Source organism: Homalodisca vitripennis, chromosome 5 (genome assembly GCF_021130785.1).
Source record: "Homalodisca vitripennis isolate AUS2020 chromosome 5, UT_GWSS_2.1, whole genome shotgun sequence".
Classification (NCBI taxonomy): domain Eukaryota; kingdom Metazoa; phylum Arthropoda; class Insecta; order Hemiptera; family Cicadellidae; genus Homalodisca; species Homalodisca vitripennis.
In genome coordinates this window covers 186286923-186307620 of record NC_060211.1, presented here as the reverse complement: position 1 = coordinate 186307620, position 20698 = coordinate 186286923, and the positions used below count along the sequence as shown (strand labels likewise).

The following is a 20698-nucleotide window of genomic DNA, read 5'->3' as shown; positions in this document are numbered from 1 at the left end:
CTAAGGGGTCTGGTGCATTGCCATACCCAAGAGTGCTAAGCATTTTAGTGCATAAATGCAGAGTTTTTAGTAAAATACTTACTATTTCCTTATTTGAGGTCATAGCTTATTACTTTTTTTTGTATTAAAGATAAATAACCAATAAACAGAAATAAATACAAAAAATACATTTTTACATATTTGGATTGTTATAAAAAATTTTTTCTTTATAATGTAAATCTTTTATTTAATTTTTTTCACTTTGGCAAAGGATTTTAGTATGTAAACAATTTTATATTATTTTTCTTAGGCTACCATCGGAAAGAGCAACTAAAACTAAAACAAAATTCCATATATTTTATTTTATTTTTACACAACAAATAAGAAGTGTGGATTAAAAATATAATTATGTTGTCCGCGCCAAATTTTGCCCTACATATAGGCCTAATGTTTGAAACGCTCAAGAGGAAAAGAAATACACTTATTTATTATTAATATAAATGCTTTACTAACTTTATTATTATTTATAAAAGAAGAAATTCGAGCACAGTTAACACTTTTTTTTTTACCTAAATAATTGTTTTATTCAGTAATAAAACTATAAAAAAGGTGGGGGGGGGGGTGGGGGGGGGGGGGGGTGGGGGGGGGGGGGGGTGGGGGGGGGGGGGGGTGGGGGGGGGGGGGGGTGGGGGGGGGGGGGGGTGGGGGGGGTAGCTTGTACTGCCAGTGTCATGTAAGATTTCTGGTTCACACTGTGTTAACAATGTTTTGTGTACAGTGTGAACCGGAATACTTACATCTTAGGCTTGTACTGCCAGTGTCATGTAAGATTTCTGGTTCACCACTGTGTTAACAATGTTTTGTGTACAGTGTGAACCGGAATACTTACATCTTAGGCTTGTACTGCCAGTGTCATGTAAGATTTCTGGTTCACCACTGTGGTTAACAAATGTTTTGTGTACAGTGTGAACCGGAATACTTACATCTTAGGCTTGTACAGCCAGTGTCATGTAAGATTTCTGGTTCACACTGTGTTAACAATGTTTCGTGTACAGTGTGAACCAGAATACTTAGATCTTAGGCTTGTACTGCCAGTCGTCATGTAAGATTTTCTGGTTCACACTGTGTTAACAATGTTTCGTGTACAGTGTGAACCAGAATACTTAGATCTTAGGCTTGTACTGCCAGTGTCATGTAAGATTTCTGGTTCACACTGTGTTAACAATGTTTTTGTGTACAGTGTGAACCGGAATACTTACATCTTAGGCTTGTACAGCCAGTGTCATGTAAGATTTCTGGTTCACACCACTGTGTTAACAATGTTTTGTGTACAGTGGTGAACCGAATACTTACATCTTAGGCTTGTACAGCCAGTGTCATGTAAGATTTCTGGTTCACAACTGTGTTAACAATGTTTCGTGTACAGTGTGAACCAGAATACTTAGATCTTAGGCTTGTACTGCCAGTGTCATGTAAGATTTCTGGTTCACACTGTGTTAACAATGTTTTGTGTACAGTGTGAACCGGAATACTTACATCTTAGGCTTGTACAGCCAGTGTCATGTAAGATTTCTGGTTCACACTGTGTTAACAATGTTTCGTGTACAGTGTGAACCGGAATACTTAGATCTTAGGCTTGTACTGCCAGTGTCATGTAAGATTTCTGGTTCACACTGTGTTAACAATGTTTTGTGTACAGTGTGAACCGGAATACTTACATCTTAGGCTTGTACAGCCAGTGTATATATTTGACTACATTGGGAGAAGTGCTAGAAATCCCATGTAATGTAAAGTTTTACCATTACAAAGTGCAAAGTGCTAACTAAAACTCGGTGTATCATCAAAGAGAAATTTATGTTTAAATGTTGTGACATAAGATATCACCGAATGCAGGATCGAACTATACATTTTTATTATTAAAAATTTATTTCGTATTCATACTTTTCATAAAGGTGATAAAAAAAAGGTTCATGCACTTTCAACATAATTACCTTGTTATCAACCATTTCTGGAATTCATAAAGGACAAACGACTTTTTTTGTAATTTAAACTAAACACTCCAAAATGGTTATGTTTTGGCACTACTTTGTTGTTTGTGAAAACTTGGAACACAGATTGTGAATCTCTTATATGTCGAATGAACTATGTGAACAATCTGTCTTTTCTACTTTCCGGACCAATTCACTGGAAATAAGACACAGACGCCCTTTTTTAAATTGACAAAAACATTTTGCTACTTTCTAGATTCAATGAGAGATTGAGCTATGCATAATAATTAGTTAATAACAGATTTTCACGGAACTAGAAAAGTGTTTTTTTTTTACATTTTTTTGCTATTTATTTATTTTATTAGAGCCGGAAAAACTTATACAACAAACTGTTGTATCTCACTAAGGTCACAGTCTTGGAGCGTCTGAATTCATATGCTTTTGCACCCATGGTAAGGTGACATGTTTCCATCAATACTTTCTCTTATTCATTTGTCAGTGCACCAACTCTAAGATTAACTCGTATCATAATATATTTCGACCTTGTAAATATATATAAACAAACTCACTTTTTTTGCCCATGTACCCAACTCCTTTGACACCAACTTGTTGAGTTCAGAGTTTGAAAAGGGGAGGAAGTAGACAATCTCGTTGATCCTTCCGAGAAATTCGTCTCTGCCGAAATGTTTCTTCAAGATGGGTCGGACCACTTTATCCTTGAAGTGGCGGGAGATGGTTATGTTCGTTGATAGCTCCTCATCTGGAATTTGAAACGTGATGGAACCTCAGTTTGATGTAGTAAAAAATGCTGAATCAAAATTTTCAGGAGGATTACAAATTATTTAAACTTTAGATCAGTAAGTTAAACAGTTTTGAATTATAAATAATTACAAATGAGAACTAACCAAATTTGCCTTCGAGCCGCTGATCCATGAGTTCCTTGGCCTCACGCCTCAGCTGCAAGGCGTGCTCTGCGATCTCGTCACTGGCCAGGTTGGATGTCATCACGAATATGGCATCCTTACACTCTATTGTCTTTCCCTTACCGTCTGTCAGTCTTCCCTACGGCAATATTACACTTATATACATACAGATGTACAGTATTCCAAATTAATATTTAGCCCTTAAAGCGCTGACGAAAACTTTATTTTACCTAGATTGAGTTAGTGTGAATTCCCATTGCTGTTAAAAGCTCTATTTTTTAACACGAAAAAACTAAAACATATTTTTGAAAACTTCTGTAATATTATTGCTAGAAAACACTTAAATAATGTTTTAATTAAAAAATTACATATTTTGCAAATTATAACTAATTCCAATAATATAACAATACAAAATAAAACTTTATGACAAACAAAGTGTTGAATTTTCGGTCTTTAAATAACTTAAATGAATGCAGACTAATAGTTTTACAACACCAACTGCAAAACTGCCCGCCATCCAACAAAATGAAAGACTATAAATGGTTAATCATTTATTCATGGTCCACACATTCCACTTTTATAAATTTTAATTTATAAAATAGGAAGATACAGTGATATCCGTATCTGATATCATATGCTACATTCCAAAGATATGGACATCCATATGGCGAATGACAAGTGGTTTCTTCTTCTAAGAGGCAGCCTACTGTCATCATGCAGGGGACCTTCTTGTGCACTCCGAAGTATAATATGAAGCCTGCCAGTTTCCAAATTTTAGCAGTTCCACAAAACGCCAAAAACAATTAATTAGGTCCTCCCAGAAAAATTCACTAAACAATTGTTTACTTATATGAAAAATATAGACATCTCTGTACAGCAAATAATTGCTAATACATAAATTGTTGAACGTGTGTTCTGGTATTTTGTACATTTTTGTTTAATGTATATTTATATTTTAATACAAAAAAAGATTTATAAGCATAGACATAACAGAAAAATGTCTAGTATAAGTTCACTATGTCACAAATGGAAAATCAAGTCCAGTTACGGGATGCCTGGCTGAAACTAAGTAGCATGTTGAAGGGTTGGAAGACAGAATAACAGTTCTTAACATGTATGTTTCAGTTAATTTGTACTATAACTAAATTATAAAATGTAAAGCAAAAAAAGTATTTAAAAACATTTGACTTAAAATTAGCGTATTTATTGATAAAAATAAAAAAGAAACTATTTACAAAACTGATAATTTAAAATAAATTTTAATTTCATTGTAAAATGTAATTAAACTGAAAAGTGTAATTACATTTTACCATAAAACAATATTTTTAACTAATCACAACACTACCACACGATGAAGAATAACAACGAGATATGTAGTAGATGCGCACTCATACCAACCGAGAAAGCAGTAATACAAGCAACAGATGTTTGGTTATGGCTCTGTAGGAGCAGTCACCCTGCCATAGAGTGAAGGTTGTTTTTAAATACTTTCTAGGCAACTGCGATAAGCATGGAGCATGCACCGGACATTTTAAAAGGCCTTTTCTGAACTAAAACACCTCTCCAAGAGACATAATCTATAATATCGGATATAACTGTATTTGGCGTTTTGATCAAAGTCCTGCCATTCTAATATATCCGTCTACGGCTGGGAAGAGTTTAAATGATTAATGTGTCCACTATCACTTATGAGAAGCTAGTCAAATTGGAAGATAAGACTTAACGGTCAATGTAAATATCAGCATTACAATAATAATCATTTTTATTATAATTTTGTATACTCTTTCTGATCAATAATATTCCTACACTACCCTAGTTTATACTTATTTATCAACAAGACTATTACTATCCAACAAACCTCGTCAAAGAGCTGAAGCAGGACTGTGAGCACGTCAGGATGTGCCTTGTCTACTTCGTCAAACAGTACAACAGCATCCGGACACTTACGGAGCCGCTTGGTCAGCTGTCCACCGTCGTCATGGCCCACGTACCCAGGCGGCGCACCGATCATCTTCGCCACCTGCACAGGCCTGCCAACATTACTTTAGCAAACTTTCCAGAACTAGCAAGCTGGGTATTTGCAGAACTACTGTTTGCTCTTGTACCCCGTGTAACCGGACAATGCACTGATCATATTCACCATCTGCACAGATCAATTTAATACATCTTTTGCAAACTCTCAGGACTAAAAGGGCTTGATGCAGCTTGTCCACCTACATCAAACCCTATAGCATTTGGGTATTTGCATACCTCAGGTGCCTGCAAACACTATTCCGGCAAACCTTCCAGAACTAGCAAGTCTTAATGTATCTCATCCTCTCCGTCAAATATCACAATAATTTCTGGACATTTGCAGAGCTACTTTATAAGGTGTCAATCATCCTAGTTTGATCATCTTTGCCTCTGCATTGTGTCAACTGCAACATATACCAACAACACTCAAGCACTGCCAGTAGGTAAAGACTGTATCACATTGAAATACACATTGTAATAAAAATTTTATGGTAACAAATTGAGGATCGAACATGTATTACAACATTGTACATTGTTTAATGTGGCCTAACATAAGTAATAGTGGGTATTGTCTGTGGGCTAACATTATACAGCGTTTCAAATGTTTTGTTAAAAACAAAGACGTGGTTTAAAGTATCACCTTCCATTCCTGCATCTAGTTATCCTTATTTATCTTCCATATCTTTAATGAACTGCAATTTGTGATACACAGTAATAGATTCCGTGTGTTGTGCGAAATATTTATACTAAATTTTAAAGGGTTGTAAAGTCTGTACTACTGTTTTGTCTAATCAACTTTTAGAACCTCCACGGACTGTCCAGATAGTAACAGACTTTTTTATTTTGTTTATATTTTATTTTTTATTTTGAAATAAAAAATTGACAAAATGAAAGGAACATTTTTTATTTTATACATTTGAAAGCTATTTTACCACTAAATATTCAGTTTATTGTTGCGTGAGACTGCATTGTTATTTGACTTCATTTATTATTTACTTTTAGTATTGTTCTTTATAAGATTATATCTATTTAAATCAATGATTTTTTTACTTTATGTTAGCCCAATTAAGTTTTACTTTTACTTGTAATCCTGAACATATGTTCAATTCCTGAAAACCTATACATTTTGTAAAAAAAATCCATATTTTATTAAGTGTGATATACTAATGAAATTTGGTGTTTTCCCATTTTAAACTTTACATTTGTATAAAGTGATCTCTATGAGTGCTTAATATTTTTCATACATCTCTCGTAAATATAAAACAAAAAAATATTTGGAATAAGGTTTTTTTAGTAAGTTATTTTTACTTTAATATGATGCATAAATAAATATTTCCCACAGTTAAGTATAATTTTATACTGAATAAAAAGAAAATTAGATCTTGAAAATTAGTTAGCATATATGTTAAAAAAACAATACTTTTACCAAGGGTATACAAAATGAGCTACAGTGCTAGGATTTTTAGCAGATACATTACAGTGAATCACAGGAAGTTTTGGGAGATATATTGCAAAAAAATGGTCGGGATCAAAAGGGTTAATCAACCTTTTCAAGCGTGTCTGTTCCAAGTTACCTCATGTTTCTCCTGGTACTCAGACATGTCCAAGCGGATGAACGCGTCGACTTTGTCCTTGTGGATGTAGTGGGCCAGCTGTTTGGCGAGCTCAGTCTTGCCAATCCCCGATGATCCCAGGAACAAAAACACCAGAGGATGCTCATCATCTGCCCACCCATTTTCTTTTCGTCTCACCGCTGTAATTTACAAAAATTATATTCACAGCTAGGCAAATTAAATTATTTCAAACCGTACTGTGTTAGTGTTGGAAATAAACATAGTATTTTATTATTCCTAGGTGTCAATCCTCTAGGGCTGTCTCGAGTTTCATTCACACTGAACGTGTTAATGATGAAAATTGTAGCCTGGCTTACAGAAGAATCACCTTCCTGCTGAGTAACCTGATCTTCTCTCCTTAAATGGATCGCTGTCTTATCAGGTTGTGGGTCTGATCACTAATGATTGGCGTCTGAGACAACATGGCTTTGATGAAATTATTCACGAACTCTCATTATAATAAAACTTTTCAGAAATGTTGTTGGGAATAAGCTAGAATCGTCTTTCTTTAAAATTGGAATTACTCTCCATTTTTCAATGTAGAAGCAATGTACCTTTCAAAAGAGAGAATGATCTATTTTGTCTGGGGAATCAAAATTTTCCAGTAGCATTGTTTAGGCGGCCACATTGATGTCACATCTATTAAAACTGAAAGCTGTAATGACTAGTTATTTCTTAGAGTGACTGGATTGATTTCTTACCCATGTATTGGGAAAATAATCTTGGCCATTGTCACTATTGTTTTGTATATATCAATGGTTTCAGGAAATGACCAAGTTAATTTTATGAATGTAACAATAGCAGAACCAAGCATACCAGATGCTACAATGGCAATAGGTCCTTCTTGGCCGACGATGTTCTGCTTGAGTCTCTGCTCCAGAGGAAACCTCCTCCGCTCCTCTATAGCCTTCTGCCTCTGCAGCTCCTCGAACTGGAAAAGAAAACATTAAAATTGTCAAGGCACTACGATTACAAAACTTATGAAATATAAAACCCATACTTCATAGCTGACAAAACAATAAACAGTAATTCGACTCAACCTTCATTAGCACATTACATTTTACACTGGTTACAATATTAATTGTAACCAAAAATAGGTAATATGTCATTTTATAAAGAAAAGTAAAACTATACATTGTCATCTAAAAACTCTTACATTATAGCCTAATATGTTCTATCAAATTACAAACTTTTTTATGGCAACTACAAACCCTCTTTTTAATTAATAGTACAAGGAGGCAGCTCATTATAAATTTTAATTCCCATAAAAAAGATCGCTACCTGATCCGAAGTACTCTGAGGAGTCAAGAGTTTGGATGTGATGGGCTACCAGCCAGTCGAGAGGATATCTAGCTAAGAGTCTTCATAGGCCTTTGTTTCAACCTGGTGACCATAATGTCATGACAGCTATGCCGATCTCTGAACCCTGTTACTAGTTCTCGAGCACTTCAACGAAGATTAAGGAGCTTACGGAGGCCTACCAGTCGATCGTAGGACTGCAACTGACAAGATCGTGATTCGATACCCAACTCAGCCATTAAGATCCAGGTACAGTGCGGGAGTTCTCGAAGGAACACCAAGTTGTAAATATTATAATTAAGAGAATAGAGCTTACGTGTATATATTGTACATAGCTGGGGATAGAATTTAATAAAGGAAAACCAGTGTTTCGTTTTAACTGAGTTTTCTCGTTTTACTTTAGTGATCCAGGATAGAATTACATAACAAAAAACTAGTGCTGAGGTGGATTTTCACACAGGAAAGAACTTGAGAGCGGAAGGGAAAACTCCCTTACACAGTTCATAATGTCCCCCAACGATAGCAGCCCTGAACGGGTGAATATAGAACAGCATTGATTGAAACTGAATAAAATAAAACTGGAACAACATATAGTCCATTCGAGCTGTAGAGTCGGTAAAAGGGGTGGACCAGCTAGTCAGCTTGTAGAGTCGGGACGAGGCATGCACCGCCTTAGAAAATCGAAGACAAGCGGCAAACACGTGAGGGACCAATGTATGGTCCATTCGAGCTGTCTGGGTCTGACTACTTACATAATATTACGAGTGCAAATTGTCAAATTTATCTGTGTTTTTGTACATATCTGCTGCTCTTTGTTTACAATAATAATTTAAAAGGATAGCCAGAAATAACAACTCGCTTAAGTAATGCCACACCTTCTCTTCATACTCCTTGAGCATGTTCTGTATCTGGTTGTTGTTGGTGGCATAACCACGTGCTTTCATTCCGATCTCGTTCTCCAGGGTAGGGTCTGCTCCGTTCTCCAGCAGCAACTGGACTGCAGCAGTGTTGTCCATGAGCACTGCGTACATGAGAGCCGTGAAGCCGCTAAATGTTGCCCGGTGGTTTAACTGGTCACTGAACTCATCTTCCCGTTTCTGCAACACTGCAAGCGATAAAGCACATTAAGGTAACAGAACTCAAGAATGGGGTAGTTGAACAACACAATTTTAATTTTTTTTAACCCTTTGCTTGAGATAGATAGTACCAGTGTCTTGACATCGACATTTAAAATTTGTGTAGCACGTTTCTCTCTTCATTTTTCAGTGTTTTAGCTAATATGGTTCGAATCCAAATGTTTCAGTCTATCCTTTTTCACTCTTTCCCTGCCTCTAGCTGGCACAACTAGGTTTTTCCAGTAGCATTCTAGTGATGTTTATTTTGCTTTGTCCAGCATCATCCACCGAGCCGCCTATGTTTTGGTTATTACAGTTTGTAAATTGTACGAAGCGTGATAAAATACTTTGTGATTATTTTTTCAAGCTAAATATTTTGTTTAGTATGTGCGATGACAAATTTGTAAAACAAACATTGTTTTATAAATAAATCTGGAGCGCTTATTTTACCGTTTTTATCTTTGAAGTTAGACCTGGAATTGTCTTTTTAAACTCTTTAACCTCCACGCTTAAAAGTATAATGTGCATTACTAGAGTTTTGCATAAACTTCACGCCCTAGTTGCCTTGTTTTCAAACAATAAGGCGTTTTATTTTAAGGATGGTAGCTGGTATACTATGTTATTTAAATTTTTATTTGGGACCCTATTCCGCCATAAATGAGTAGGAATTGTTGTCTAGTTAGTGGTGCAATCTTGTGGATATTAGTCAAATTACTAAAGATACCACATGCAATTAAAAACTTCATAAACATGCCATTTTTTTTACCATAAAATAAAAAATGTTATAGTGTGAAACGTACGTTTATAACATATGTACTATTTACGGATTTGAACCAATATAAAGTATTTTTCTTCCATTGTATATTTCCTCAAACTAGATCAAATTTTTTAAAACTGGCTTTCTCAGAATTTAAGTTTTTTTATTATTATTATTTTACCAGTGCACTCCCACCAATTTTTGAAAAAATATTTTCAAACCATACGTGGTACAGGACAAACTAATTGGCTGAGTGTTAGCAAACTTCTCACATAAGTGTTATCACATTGGTCTTATGGGATGCGATGATGTGAATGAGAAAATAGCAGAATAAATACATTTGTAAACAAGCTGAGTACAATTGTAAGAGATTTTAACGTATTGTGACATATTAATTAATGTAGCTTATTCAGACACTTAAAAAAAATACAGTAGAAATTAAATTTTAGTTAAAAGTTGTAATTTAGTCCCTCTTTTACATGTATATAATAAGATGTTTATCTTGTACTTGGTTTTTTTTAAAATTCCAAAACATTCCTTACTTTCTGAATAGCTCTTGTATTATAAGGTAGGAGAAGCCACATCAAGTGACAATTGACAGACTCTACTGAGGTTGCATGCATAATTTAAAGTATACAGCTTATTTCATTAGATTATATGTATTACTATGTCATGTCATTCTTTGTTTGAAGGTTATTTTTGACGATGGAAGGATTGTGAAGGAAACAGGATTTTTCCGGACATTTGCCATCGTTCAGTGAAACAAGAAATCAGTAACACTACGTTTCGAGATCTGCAATCTGATCTCTTCTTCAGGTAATAATAACTAACCTAATACATAATTACAAACTAGGTTAAAATAAACAAATCATACCAAAGCGTTGTGGCACGCCTAAGTCAGGAATCACAACCACCATGTTGTTTGTCAAATTCACTAACTCTAAAAACATGCACTTAATAAAAAACTGTACACAACACTAATCATTAACCCTCTCCCGCTCGCATTGTTTCCAGGCGCTCACGGTGCTTCTAACCTCAATTAATTCGCTCTGCCGGTCGCGCTCGGTCAAAATACGCGGCACCTCAACTTACACACGTTCTGTCATTGTAATTAACTATAATTATATATATTAATTATTTTACAAAAATATTTGGTTCAATGAAGTTGATTGTACGAGACCAGGGAGGGGGCACATGGACAGCTGGGCGCCGGTGGCACGGGTTTGTTTGTTGCGCAGTTACTTGGTGAAGGTCATTGTCTGGCTCGCCGTCACTGCCACTGCCACTGTGATCACTCCGAACTACATCCTCAATGCCACCAACCACATCACAAGGCTCTGGTACATCACTACACTCACTTGAATCGTCGCAATCACTACTAATAACGAGATCGATTTCACTGTCACGAAGTGTACGACTACAACCCGCCATTGTTTCCGCACAACTAATATAAATAGCAAAATAATGGAATAAATCTACTGTAAAAGTAAAGTAAATGGTCTCCTGATAGCAAACAACCCATAGTAGTACAAAATATTGCTACTCGAGAGCAGCACTTATCGGCTCTAGTGGGTAAAGCAGTGTGTGCCGATCTGTGTCGTTTAAGCTGCAGTGGCTATGTGGTAGCCGTGCCGCTTCATGCCTTGCAAGCGGGAGAGGGTTAAAACTGAACTACAGAATACCTCATGTCATGTTAAAATGTAATATGACTGTACTCGGTTTGTTTACAAATTTATTTATTCCATGATTTTCTCGTTGCCATCATGGCCACCCCTAAGAACAATTTTAAAATGTTCGCTAACGCTCAGCCAAGTCCCATGGAGTGACATGTACCGTCATCAAACTCGATGTTGATGATCAGTTCGTTCTCAAGATCTTGTGCGGACTGACAGACTGACAGGAACGAAATCTTTGCTCAAGTGATAAGCTTCACTAACACTCAGCCAAAAAGGTTTTAAGCAACAGGAAACACTTAGACTGTATCAACAGGAAATCTACCACACGTGGTCTGATAATATATTTTTTAACTAACTAAAAAAATTACAAAGAACCCAAACTGAAAACTCTTAATTGCTCTTTGAACAACAGCAAAACTGCACAGACATTGGCTACGGGATAAAATATATACATACACATACTATACAATAGACTTATGAATAGCAATTTAAATTCCTAGTAACAACTATGAACAAGAATGTACATTCATTCAAAAAAAGGCTCTGATAAAATTGCTTAAACACAGACTCCTCCAACAACAAAACTGAGTTTCTGGTTAGTTCAGAATAGCCACACCACACAAGCAATAATAACACCTTGTAACACTGTTGTATATAAATGCAAGGAAAATATGTTTCTGAAATTTAAGAGGAATTAGACATGTTTACCACTATTAACCATGTTGGAGGTTATTTATAGTTCTGTTAAATAGAAACAGTAGTCCCATTGTACTAATGAACAAAATGTGTACTCCTAACATAATAATGTGGTCTTGCCCATTCAATTGGATGTCTGTAGATGAAGATTGCCGAGTACTGATTATCAAAAACAATGGGGGAGGGGAGGCATTTGGTTAATAAATATTGAAGATAATCAAGGTTTTGTTTAGGGGAGTGTGGTTGATAGGACACAACTAAAACACACTATTGGACCACTACAATACGTTTTAATGACACACTAGTGCACAGTGTTCCTGAACTAACCTTGATTCACTTGCATTGTTTTATAATTAATTTTAAGTTTGTCACAAAGACTAAGCACAAAACATTTAATTTCGCTTCACAGTACTAGAAGCAATACACAACAACAAACAACACGGATAGTTTAAAAACCTGATGTCAGCAATACAAAGTGAGGTTAGGTGTACAGGTGGATGTGGAACAATCAAACAACCAGACAGCGCACTTCTGATCGTCACTTGTTTTTTTAAAATTAAGTTAACCGCTTGTGTAATGTAAACATTATGGGAATTTAGACTACTCGTGAGAAGCGCTTTTGGTTAAACAACTTTTTGAATAATCGGCACTACTGTAAACACCTTAATTTCCAAATAAAATAAGACATCCACGTCTTGTGTATGAGGTACAGTTAAAACAATTTACAAACCAGATCAATTATTAATCATTTAAAAATTTAATTTGACATTAGTTCCCTTTAAAAAGCAATCCTTCTACTTTGTTTGATATTTATTAATGACTGTAGATAATTTCAAAGGGTGACAAAATTTTGGTTATTTGCTATAGTTATGTTTAAAAAATTGAACACCACATTTCAAGGTTAATGATTAATCCTCTTCTTCGGGCGTTTATAAAACTTAATAAGCACGTTAAGCACTCCTTAACTCACACCTGTTGTAGCTGTTCTCGCATCAGATCAACATTGCAATCTATGGTCAAAGTGAAGATGTGCCCTCACACACTAAAATGTTTAAGAATAATCTTCACCAAAATGTTAATGTTCCTCTTGAAAAAGAGGTATGATAATATTTAATTGAAAGTGAATCTGGTTATTACTTATTTAAAAATTAAAAAATAGTAGAGTATATCAAAATTAGCCTTTCAATTGTACATTATTTAATTCATGCCATGTTTTATCAAATATTTTAAATGACTTTACTTACTGAATATTTTCTCCAAACATTTTGAAATAAAACCATCCATTCATTAATTTAAATAATTTAATTGTTTTCATAGAATATGTAAAGATGTTTAACTGCCATTTAGTGACAGATATAATGCAGACATTGCAAGGAGGAAGGGGTTGTGCGTTGGAGTGGTAAGACGGCAGGAGTCCTGACACTGACAACTCAAGGCACGAAGACATTGCAAAGAGGAGAGAGTTATGGGTTGGAGTGGTAAGAGGAGAGGAGTCCTGACCCTGGCAACTGCAAGGCAAGGTACGAAGACATTGCAAGGAGGAGGGGGGTTATGCGTTGGAGTGGTAAGAGGGGAGGAGTCCTGACACTGACAACTGCAAGGCAAGGTACGAAGACATTGCAAGGAGGAGGGAGTTATGCGTTGGAGTGGTAAGAGGAGAGGAGTCCTGACCCTGGCAACTGCAAGGCAAGGTACGAAGACATTGCAAGGAGGAGGGGGGTTATGCGTTGGAGTGGTAAGACGGCAGGAGTCCTGACACTGACAACTGCAAGGCAAGGTACGAAGACATTGCAAGGAGGAGGGGGTTATGCGTTGGAGTGGTAAGACGGCAGGAGTCCTGACACTGACAACTGCAAGGCAAGGTACGAAGACATTCAGATCACATACACAGCTAAATTCATGGAAATCAAACACAGGCACGACGTGTTGAACATAAAATTTGAACATACCATTTTATTTTAACGTAATGTATAATAAAATTATCAAGGGACCAGATATTAAGGTGAAAATATCTAGGATCGTCAATTAAAAGACGTTTAATTATTCATGTCCCATTACATAATGACAAACATTGACTCAACATACCAAAGCTTTTGGAATAATCTTACCCATATTGAATGCTCCAACAAAGCACACCCTGTTATTAGGAAGCAATGAATGAGATATCCCGGAATAGAAGAGCATGCAGTAGAGGCTATCAAGATAAGAAAAGATAGACAACCATGATCGGTACCGTCAAGCGTATAGAGACGCTTGGCTGCAGCCACCTTGTTGACGTTAGAGAAGTCGTCGGGTATGTTAGGGTCAGCTCCAGCAGTGAGCAACACTTTGGCGTTGGCCATCTTATTGTTGATTATGGCCACCTGCAGGGCAGTCCATCCCAGAGGGTGTTTCTGGTTTACGTTCACCTTGTCCTCCACAATCATCCTATGAACAAAATACACAAAGTTTATTATGATACAACATAACTACATTGTATCATTGAAAGACCTTAAGCTAATGTCCTGTTGTTGTTGGTAACACTAGTATTTCAAAAAAAAAATTGTACCGCCTCTACAGCAGCAAATACTCTGTGCATGCATGCCAGGTACAGTGAAACAAAACAATACTTTTTTCTGTCAACTGAAAAAAATCTCTTTTCATTATTAGTAATGCTGAAGGATATTTAGAACATTGGGGGATGGTGTAGTTGTTTTTCTGAATGTTAGAAATGGAAAATTATTAAAATGTATAGTTTAATTAGTCAAATATTTAATTCGACCCAAACATCTTTATTCATTGAGTAACATAGTTGCGTTGAATAGTGTCATATTACCAAATATAGGTTATAAATTATGTTAAAATTTGTAAGTTAATTTGTTTAGGTACGACTTGACATGAATTTATTAATTATTAAATAAATTAATGTTCTTAAATTATTTTATTATTTAAGACTATTCTACATCTATAGTTAACAACATCTAAACAATAAAAACAAAACCTCAAAAGAGTACTAGGCCTTATTAATCAGATGTACTTTGAGCTTCCTCTTAAAAGTATTTGTTTTAGTCTGCTTTAATATTTTGCTGAAGAAATATACAAAATTTAGATCCAGAATTTTTTTATTGTTTGCAATAAATTTGGTGGTTGTGAGCAGGCAAAACCAGTTCATTGCGGCATCTGGTATTATAATTATGGAAATTTCCTAATAATTTTAGGTTTAACTTCTGTTTGGCATTCAGTATAGTTTCATATACACCCTTAAATTAAGCCCTGATACATCTGGATATAGTCCAAACGAATTGAGACACCAATGTAAAATCTTCAATTAAAAGTACTATTTGGCTTTTTTGGAGGGTAAAAATATTTCCCCCCTCTCTTTTTCAAATTAGGTTAGGGGGGATTACTTTAAATTTTCAAATTGCAATCCATATCTTGTGAAATGTAATTTGAAAGGTAAATTTAACAGAAATATAATGACATGAACAAAACATCTCCACGATGATCCTAGCAAAAGTCATGGAAAAAACTCCTTACCTAAGGGTGTAAATTAAATCCTGACACACCTGATTATATTACAAACGGATTGAGATATCAATGTATAACCTTCACCATACTTATTATATTACTATTTTGGATTTTTTGGAGGGTAAAAAAAGTAATATCCCTTTTCAAAGAATTATAGAAGGATGTAACTTTAAATTTTCAAATTACAACCCTATCTCTTGACATGTCACTTTAACACAATGACACTAAGAAAACATTTCAACACTGTTTCTAGCAAAAGTTACCTATCTAGAAAAAGACACCAATTCAGGTTCTAATCAATAATTGTCAGCCCTAAGAATTTAGTTGCACTGATTTCTGTTATAATCTGATTGTAAAAGGTAATTGGTCAGTACAAAATGTCCTTAGATTGGTGTTTTTAAAAACCTATGATAGTAGTTTTTTCTGCACTTATTAGCAAATGGTTTTTAGTAAAATAATTGTTGAGGTTTATCAAATTCTCATTGACAGCACTATTTCAAAGTATTTTTACATATTATGGCCTCCTTTTATGGGGTAGTGCGAGTGGCATGTAATTCAGAAGACAGTTGTTAGGCTGTTAGCCGTAGCCGACAACATATCACACTGTAGAACTTTGTTTGTCTAAGAGAGTGCTTTAACAATTGTAAATATGTACATATATTCCCTTGCTTGCAGCATGTCAAAGTCAAACTACCGGATTTAACGCTAAACAATCACGTGCAAGGACATAGCACCAGAAACAGCTCTCAAATTTTTAAACCTTTCACTACACTAGCTAAAGAAGCCAACTCTTATGAGGCTATGAGTGTAAAACTTTTTAATAGGTTGCCTGCGAGTGCTCAGCATGCTAGTTTTAGGAAATTAAAACAAGTCATTTATGTAATGGTCGTTTGCTAATCTTTTTTTTTTTAAATTGGATGAACTCCTTGAGGTAGACACAATAAATATAAATTTTCCTAGGTTAAACTGATATATCTGAATTGAATAGGCTATGTATACCTTATTTTTAGTTGGTTCTGTAGTTCTAATATATGCTTAACCTAGTATAGCCTGACTTGAGATTTGTGCCTGATATGTTTTACTTTGCATAGTTTGCTCTGTATGCGTATCTTCTCTTATGCATGCTTTATTGATGACGAGATTTAATACAGTTTATAACAATCAATAAATTCTATTCTATTCAACTTCCTCCCCTGTTGGTGCAGATATTTCTAAATTTGTGTCATCTGTACAAAGAGAGAATTTAAGGAACTCATTAAATACTGGAAGGTCTGTTAGATAACAGGTAAATAACAGCAATGCTTATTGTGATACAATCGGAATTATGTTGTGCAATACAGAATTATGGTCACACTCGGCCAGTATTTTTCTCATTTACAAAAATGGCTGTCCACACTCAGAAAACATGGAAAAATCCTGCCGGTCTTGGGCTGTTATAATTTGTCTCCTTCAAAATAGACCACACATATAAATTTTAAAAATAGGTAATTTCATTGGTACACACACAATGAAGACAAGGTAACATTATAGTTAACTTTGTAAGTAGCATCACTATATAAAAAAGGGTGCAACAAATTATTTCACACCTAACAGTGTTTAGCCAACTGTAGAAATCAAATAAAAATAGTTTAGGATGTTCACTTTGTGATTTAATAGCATTTCTTCACTATTTTTTTACATATTTTTTAATAAATTATATAACTTACTTTCTGTTTGTATCTTATAGCACAAATATTTCCAATAAAGTTTAATTTTTTTATACATTGTACCATTTTTAGTTTCCAGAATCATCTGAGATAATTTAATCGTATTATATTTCTATGAAAACAATTAATTTCCCTCAATTTACCTTTTTAGTTCTTCCGCAGGCCCGTACTTTGCAGCTCTAAAGAAACGAATGTCTGAAAAATATTTTAAATCAGTAGAAAGTATAATAAAAAATATTTAGATCAATAATAATTATTATACAAAATTAGAGGAGCAAAACATATTAAATTTTGATAAATTAGTTAAACTGCAGTAAATTAGGTAGTACTGTGGTTAGTATATTTAAGAAACCAAAAAAACTCACTTTAAGATTCAACCATAGGACTATAAGTTTTGATTTCAAAACACCACCAAATAGTAGGATACATATGCCATCTAAACAAGTGCATCAATTTGTTTTGAAAAATTAAATCTCTGCTCAGGCAAATTGTTCAAATGGACATAAAACACTTCTTTCAAGAACCTTAAACTAATGCAGCTATGGTGGGAAGGGTTGATTCAATTTGAATGTTTAGTTTAGCTCCAGTTCAGCTTCCTCTGAGTGCAGTACCTGGAAGTTGGAGCTAACTCAATGTTCACACTGAATCAACCATTATTCTTATATGATTTACTGGGAAGCCATAAAAGAACAGAACTTCTGAGGGATCTTAATGGGGCAGGTACTCAGGTAACCATAGCAAATAAAAATAGCATATCAATCGGTTAAATGAAGAGATGGCTGCAGTACAAGACAATCAATCAGTGAATCTATACTGAAATACCTACACTATCAAATACAAAAATATTCTATAATTATTTATAATTAATTTTTGCCAGTTTCATAAGTGTGTAGGTTGCAGTTTATAATAAGTGGACACCAAAACAATTAAATTAACTATCGATGAGAAATATTTAAAATATCAAACATAAACACAATTGACCTATATTCATAATTAAATAAGTTTACTGCAGGCTGTTTTTATTTTACAAAATAACAACATTTTTTAAAATTAAGTTAATAAAACAAAGTAGTGAGTAATGATATCGGCAAGAACAATGCCGATAAGTATACGGTTTCAGCGTAAAAATGTATTTTTAACCCTTTGAGGTCTCAATAAAAATTGCTTCGACTGTCCTCAGGTTCGTATTTGATTTCTGTTAGTTAATATCCGGTCGACATATTGTCGACATGCGAGCGTTCAGCGAAACTGCCGCGGGGTCGACCCATAGTCGACGACCGATCGCAAAGGGTTAAACATTGACCAGCGTTTCAAATGGCTACAAGATAATGATCTTGCTTCTTTAAGTCAAAAGTGTCCAGTTTGTATTGAGGAGATAGAATTAAAGGTGGAAACCAGTGTTTCGATGCAATAAAAGTCAAAATAAACACAATGTTACAAAAAACACATTAGTACAACCATCAATACTTAATATTCATTTATCGAATATGAGTTTATAGCCTACATCATATCAACATATCTATAGTCATAATAACAATCGTATTTTTTAAACAAAATAATTAATATAATGCACAAAGTGATAATCTTATAAATAATAAATGAGCTATAACGATCAAATAACCAATTAGAACTGGAAATATAAAAAAACTCCTAAATAATAATGACATGATAACAACATAAAAAAACATTTATAATAATGTGAAATATGCGTAATTATTTATATGTTTTCTCCCGGTTAGCAATGATTAACCGCTTTAGAGAACTTGTTGAAGCATTTTCTCTAGAAAACCGTACTTCTCTTCTGTACAAATACTCACTGAGATGATCTGCAAGCAGATCAGCTGATATGCCACTTTATAAACTTCGTTTCACGGTTGAACACGAGCTTTTGACTGTCTGTTACTATCTATAAAAGAAAATACTTTTATTATATAAAAAAGTGTTTATAGTTGATAATAACTGTCTACAGATGACAGTTCTCAACATAATTTTTGTCTATGAATAACTTCTTTTAAATAAAAAAAGATGGTTAACTTTAGAGAACTACAAAATACCACTTAAAGTCGATTTACTGTGTCTTTCTCGGTTTCAAGATGTTTGTTTTGTTGTTACATTTTTTTGTTTATTTATATGACATTTTTCCTGTCACCTGTCTTAATTTTATCATTTGATTAATGGTTATGGTTCCATTAGTATTTATGGCATTACATAATTGTTTAAACTATTTCTATTCATTTTAAACATGTGACTAATTTAGTATTTTAGATACATTGATATTGATTCATAGTTCTGTTAATCTATGTATATAAAGTATCGATAATTGTAATAAGCAAGATAAAAACCGTGCATATTGTACTCTGCCCTTACTTTTAAAGATATAAAAACAGCCAAAATAAACTGTAATTTGAAATACCTATAATGTTATTTGTTTCGAAACTTGGCTTTCAGTAGTGGTAATGAATATTGAGGATCCTATACTCATGAATATAGATGATTCAAATAGCGTGGTGGCCGCTTATTATACTGCAGCTGAAGAGATATACTAGGCTAGTTTAAACTTACCTTTCATACTTTGAGAACACTGTACAAAAAGAACAGCAAGCCCACAAGCAACAGAAATTGGGAATAACTTTAATCTTCCACCCTCTTTCCACGTTTTTCTAAATTTAAAAAACTGCATACATATAATGGGAACATAAAAGTTTCTCATATACCCAAATGTAATATGTGATAAACACTTCTCCATGAAAGACGAAAATACTGATGAATTTTTAATGCATGTACATTTACTACATGGAAAGAATTTGCCACTTAGGTCTCTTTTCTGACACAACTTAATAGTTTCTGAGGTTGTGACTTTAAATTTATCTATGAACATTAAATACCTGCACTTGTGTGTCAATCTAGATAAATACATACTGTGCGTGTGTAACATAGCTTTTTCTACGAAAATAATACAAAAAACAAATTTAGAACGCTGTGCTGTACCAAAAATTTAGACTTATTTTTAATGGTTTGGTTACATCATAAACTTGACAAGCCTTCTCATCAATCAACTGCATCAACCATCTCCAAGTCACATCACAATCACACAGGCTACTTGAGATATTATCAATATCAACAACGTCAAGTTGACTAAAAAACGTTAACTACAGCTGTTTGAACTTAGGAAAGGAAAACTAAACACTTTACTTTGATTGTGCCTCTCTGCTGTCGTATTATAGTGGTCTACCGGGCTGGGAATACCTGATTTTTTTTGTTCAGCAAATTATGTACCTGAGTAACGTGAAAAGAAATGAGCCATTAGAACTTTAATTTCCAGGATAATATTAAAGCATTAAACGTCATTGGTATCAAGTATAAAATAAGTTATAATTATGAAAAAATCTAATTGTAAAAAATTTTATATAGCTCAAGAAATTAGTT

The 20698-nt window shown here is 34.3% G+C and overlaps 1 protein-coding gene across 2 annotated transcripts; it reads right to left on the bottom strand.

Moving 5' to 3' along the window:
- Nucleotides 1–2467: 2467 nt before the first annotated feature.
- LOC124363329 (caseinolytic peptidase B protein homolog) lies at nucleotides 2468–20347 on the bottom strand. Of its 2 annotated transcripts, none has more exons than XM_046818575.1 (9): nucleotides 19835–20347; nucleotides 17416–17467; nucleotides 14281–14486; nucleotides 8691–8920; nucleotides 7333–7447; nucleotides 6478–6656; nucleotides 4749–4910; nucleotides 2873–3029; nucleotides 2468–2727 (listed from the first exon to the last, which is right to left on the bottom strand). In XM_046818575.1, exons 1-9 carry the CDS (start codon nucleotides 20205–20207, stop codon nucleotides 2483–2485), a joined length of 1719 nt encoding a protein of 572 aa, XP_046674531.1. In that variant the 5' UTR covers nucleotides 20208–20347; the 3' UTR covers nucleotides 2468–2482. The 2 variants fall into 2 exon arrangements, with proteins under 2 accessions (XP_046674531.1, XP_046674532.1); XM_046818576.1 differs by having other exon boundaries at nucleotides 14293–14486.
- Between the last annotated feature and the right edge of the window lie 351 nt (nucleotides 20348–20698).